Genomic DNA, 4,568 nt, shown 5'->3' on the forward strand with positions numbered 1-4,568 from the left:
GGGGGGGGCGGGGTCAGAGGGTGGGGAGGCAATGATCTGAGTGTGTGTGGTGGTGCCCAAGAGTCCCAAGCGTTAGGGCCACCCATGGGAAGAGAATAGGCCTCGATTCTTTCTTTTCCATTGTAGCGGCATCATGAAGCGGGCGGCCTCCTTGAACTATCTGAACCAACCCAGTGCAGCACCCCTCCAGGTGAGAGCAGTGCTCGTGAGTGTATTGGTGGGTGAGAAAGAAAAGATAAGCCCAGTGGGGAGAGGGGAGAGTCCAGAGTCATCTGGGATGAAGGCTTTGCCAGGGAATTGGAGGTGGGCAGACAGGAATCAAGCAGCTTGTTGGGGGTGGTGACCGCCAAGGGACAGTTTCGGGCCAGAGATAGTAGCAGATAAATTAATCAGGAGGGGAACAGGAATGAATGTTCTCTAAATGGGTACTTTGGAATTATTAATAATTCAGGAATGATTTGGGGATACTAATTGCTCTCCCCCTATAGCCACCATACTCCTCACCTTGGGGACTTAGCAGTAGATGAGAAGGGAAAAAGAAAAAAAAAAATTAACTCATCTCCATTTGAGAAAACATTTTTTTTTTTGGAGAAGAGTTCTCTGCTTTATTTCATTAGCGATGTCAGTGAGAAATTATGCAAAGGATGTATTGATGAGAATTAGTCTCTATAAGGTTACCCCAAAGCACTTTTACATCACGATATTGTAGAGATCGTATAAAGACTGTACAAGTTACATAACAAGAAATGAGTCTCTGTTAAAGAAGTAGCAATGGCATTTTAATGGGAAACGACCACCTGGATCAACACATTCAAAGTATACGCCAATATTCATGTGGTTCTTCCAGGTATTTTCTCCACCAGACTGTGGCCTTCTGGGAAATCGTAGCAAAGACTAAACAAAGCCCAGAGCTTGGGGCTGAGGTTACAGGCTCCATCCTAGGTCCAGAGAGAGACTGCAGCCATGAGATGGATAAGACTCCAGGGGACAGTCTTTGGGAGGCTGAGGTCCCTGGGCTGATGGCATGCTATTGTCTATTTCAGGTCTCCCGAGGCCTCAGTGCCAGCAGTATGGACCTCTCTTCAAGCAGCTGACATTCAACCCACGCCCCCCAGGTCTGCTGGGTCCCCCACACAGTCCTCACAGCATTCCCTATTGCTCCTGGCTCTTCCAGCCCCAAGGTGGGACAGTGAAGGGGGAGCAGTTAACCAGAAGATTGCTGCTGCCCTTAGGGTCTCAGCTCCCTCCTCAGGAATCCCCCTCAGGAAGGACCCTCAGGACATCGTCTCCCCACCCTGTGGTCCTCTAGAGTAGCTAGCTCTACTACTAGGGGCCCCAAAGTGGGTAAGGAGCAGGTCTGTACCTCAGAGATGCAGCCTGCTGCTGGCTTTTCTGTCAGAGGGTTTGGGGCTGGCCAGCCAACCTGCCTTGCCCTGGCCTCTCTTGTTCCCTCTGCTGCCTCACTTCAGGTCCATGTATTTCACTTTACCTAAATAAAAGAATCAGGTAACCATTCAGCCACTTGAGTCCTAACTGAAGAGGGTAGGAAGCAAGAGTGGTGTTGGGGCCCCTCACAGAAGGGTGAGGGGCAGTGATGGATGGGGCAATAGGAGGAATGTTGCTTCTTGGATCTCTCCTCTCTTCCTTCCCCTGTTTGTATCCTCTCCAGCAGGGCCTGCAGGCAGGCGTCTGGGGGATGGGGGGAGGCCCACAACCCAAGGAGAAGGTGCTGTGGACTGCGTTGTCAGGGACATGTGGCGGCCATGTGGCAGGACCCTGGAGTCCTGGCGCCACTGCTCCTGGCCTGTGAGGCCCTCTGTGGTGGCCCCTCCTCCTCCCAGCTGCTTGGGGGAAGGGAGGTCTAAGCAGGCCTGGGGGGCCCTCTGGAGCCAGAGGGGGATGAGGCACTTACTATCCATACCCTCTCGGCATATCCTGGAGGCCCAGCAGCAGCTGGGGCCCATCTTCCAAAGCTTGACTCCTCCTGACCCGCCTCCTACACCCCTTGCTGCTTTCACAACAAAGAAAGAATGTGGGGGTGGTGGCGCTGGGGGTGGGGGGCGCCTGGAACAAGGGCTGTACTGGGCCTCCCCACAGCTGGAGACTTGGCCATGCCCTGACACAGCCCAGACTGCCTGGAGATGGACTTGGGATGAATTTGTCAGTTTAACAGCCTTCAGCCTGGTGTTCAGAGAGCCCAGTCTCTCTCTACCTTTGGGTTCAGATTGGTCCAGAGCCAAACCAGACCCTAACCATGCACTGGTCCTCCTCTTCTCCAGGCTAGTTCTCTCCTGGGGCGCCACAGTATCTCCAGTTTACCTTGCTTGGGGACACCAAGGACACCCTTCTGTTCTGGATCTCCCTCCGGATTTCAGGTTGCTGAGAAGTGAGCCAGAGCCCACCCTTTCCCCTCCCACCCGGAGAATTTGGGGGAACTGTTGGTCACAGCCCTCAGGAAAGCCCAGAAACCACAATCTTCCCCAGGAGCCACGGAATCACAAAAGTCACTTTAGGTCCCCTGGGTCCCTGCACTCTAGGTGGTAGGCACAGCATCCGCTCCCCTATCTCTCTCAGGTCCCCACACTCCCCCGGGGCCTCCTTCTCTCTGTCCCCCATCCGTCTCCAGACCCCTCCCCCAAGTAGGAGCTCCTCCCCACCACGGCGGGGAGGGGGGCGTCGAGGGGGCGTCGCGGGGCGGGGCTTGGCGGCGGCGGCGGCGGCGCGCGACGGCTCGGACTGAGGTACCGGGCGCGCGCGGCTCCAGCTCGGGACGCCTCGGGCTCTGACTCTGGTTGCGGCTGCTGCAGCGGTACCCGCGCTCCGGTGCGCTCGGCCTCCTGGGCCCGCCGGGGAGCGCTGACCGCTAGCCCGCCGTGCGCCCGCCCGCCCCCTTCCCCGGGCCCGCCGGGATGGGAGCCGCGCGCGGAACCCCGAGCAGCACTCGCCGGCTGCCTCTGCTCAGCGTCCTGCTGCTGCCGCTGCTGGGCGGTGAGTCCCGGCGAGCTGGGGGAGCGCGGGAGCCGCTAGGGCCAAAGGGGGCGCCGTGGAGGTGGGCTTGGACAACTGGAGCGGGGGAGACACCCGGGCGTAGGGCAGGGGCTCGCTGGGCGGGGGACGAGGTCCCGGCGGCCGGGAGATGGCGAAGCCCCCGCTTACTCGGCTGGGCCCCTCTCGCCCCCGCGGCCGCGAGGACGCGTTTCCAGGCTGCCCGGAGTTTTCCCGGCCCGAGCCGAGAGTTTGCTCGGGAACTGCCGGGAGTTGCCGGCTCCCGGGCTCCAGTGGGGCGTTTCTTTGCGGGGGAGAAGCGGCGCCGCCCCCCCCACTTAGGGGGTGCAGCGCGGTGGCTGAGGGTGAGGGAGATGGAGTCTCCCCGGCAGGCTCAGCCTAGGTGAGGGAGGCCGGCCTGTGGCCGGATGCGGGACCGACCGGCGCGCAGAGCGCGGAGCTTTGTTACCTATGCTGGCCCGACGCTCCCGGCTTCCCTCCTCCAAGTTCCTGGGCCAGGCTGGGACCCAGACGGCCCTGCTGGTGAGGGCGGAAGAAGAGAAAGAAGAGTGAGGGTCCGTCACATCTCCTCCAGCTCCCGGCCCGAGCCCTGAGCCCACTCCCTCGCAAGGTCGGATCTGGGAGCTGAGAGTCCCAGGCTGTCTCGGTGACTCATGTGTGAAGGCCTCTGCCAAAATCGGGCATGGCCGGCCTGCAAAGGTGCGGACGGGGTTGGTTCTGCTCCTTCCTGGATTTCCATCCTCTCTCTCCCCAGCAAGGAAAGAAAATCTCTCTTTCTACGGGCAGAAAGGCAAAAAGAGTTCATTCTGTCTTCTTGGAGGGCCTCAGCATTTTGATGAGGGTGTGGCCCCTATCTCTAGGGCAGACTGGACCCGAACCCTCCCCTCGCTTTACTTCCTGGCTTGGTCACACCTGAGAGTCACCACCGAGGTGTTGAAGTGCTTTAGAGGATAGCGCCAAGCTACCCGCACACCCCAAACACTCTGGACTGGAAGTATATGCCCCTCGCACCCCGTGCCCCCTTCCAAAACCCACGATCTTTGGTGATGATCCTGGCAGCAGCCCTCTCTGGGGGAACTCTGCCCAAGAGACCTGGTCCGAGCTTATCACTTTCCTCCTCTTTTGAAGAGTGGCCATGGGGCGGGTGGGGGTAGAGAATTGCCTTTTCTGACATCTCCCTGGCCTGCCAGCTGTTGAGGGGTTTGGTGCTGATGGAATGGAACATCTCCCACACCCCTAGTTGTAAAAGGAGAGGGAATTGTAACCCAGGACCGAGAGGTAAGAACAAGTTCCCGGGATTCGGAGGAGGTGTTTCTGGAGCTGCCCTGTGTTCCTTCTGATGTGTGGGGTGGTAATGCTCACGGCAGAAGCCACATCTGCTCCGGGAGGAAGTATGGAAGTTTTCTGCACAGCCAGCATAGGGGGCCCAGCCATATGGGCCAGTAGCCCAAGCTCACAGGCTTCCTAGGTCTGCAGGTTGTTTGGGTTCTGGTGTGTGGGGTGCCAGATATGGCTGCCCTCACTGCTGCTGTTTAGAGTTCTGGGGAAGATTCTGGTGGAGA

The 4,568-nt window shown here is 58.8% G+C and overlaps 2 protein-coding genes across 10 annotated transcripts in view; both read left to right on the forward strand.

The window, feature by feature from the left end:
• Nucleotides 1-1,517, forward strand: part of KLC4 (kinesin light chain 4) — a 12,768-nt gene extending 11,251 nt beyond the window's left edge. For 5 of the 6 annotated variants that reach the window (XM_007458247.1, XM_007458245.1, XM_007458246.1 and 2 more), the window contains 2 exons: nucleotides 127-190; nucleotides 1,044-1,512. In XM_007458247.1, the coding sequence (XP_007458309.1) occupies nucleotides 127-190; nucleotides 1,044-1,094 (115 nt within the window). In that variant the 3' untranslated portion in view covers nucleotides 1,095-1,512. Of the gene's footprint in view, nucleotides 1-126; nucleotides 191-1,043 lie in introns of all 6 variants that reach the window. The other variant, XM_007458244.1, reaches the window with a different exon arrangement.
• A 1,216-nt stretch (nucleotides 1,518-2,733) lies between these two features.
• PTK7 (protein tyrosine kinase 7 (inactive)) overlaps nucleotides 2,734-4,568 on the forward strand; it is a 62,870-nt gene continuing 61,035 nt past the window's right edge. For 3 of the 4 annotated variants that reach the window (XM_007458252.1, XM_007458251.1, XM_007458253.1), the window contains exon 1: nucleotides 2,765-2,988. In XM_007458252.1, the coding sequence (XP_007458314.1) occupies nucleotides 2,910-2,988 (79 nt within the window). In that variant the 5' untranslated portion in view covers nucleotides 2,765-2,909. Of the gene's footprint in view, nucleotides 2,989-4,568 lie in introns of all 4 variants that reach the window. The other variant, XM_007458250.1, reaches the window with a different exon arrangement.

The sequence above is a fragment of the Lipotes vexillifer genome, unplaced genomic scaffold, assembly GCF_000442215.2.
Source record: "Lipotes vexillifer unplaced genomic scaffold, Lipotes_vexillifer_v1.1 scaffold4, whole genome shotgun sequence".
Lineage (NCBI taxonomy): Eukaryota > Metazoa > Chordata > Mammalia > Artiodactyla > Lipotidae > Lipotes > Lipotes vexillifer.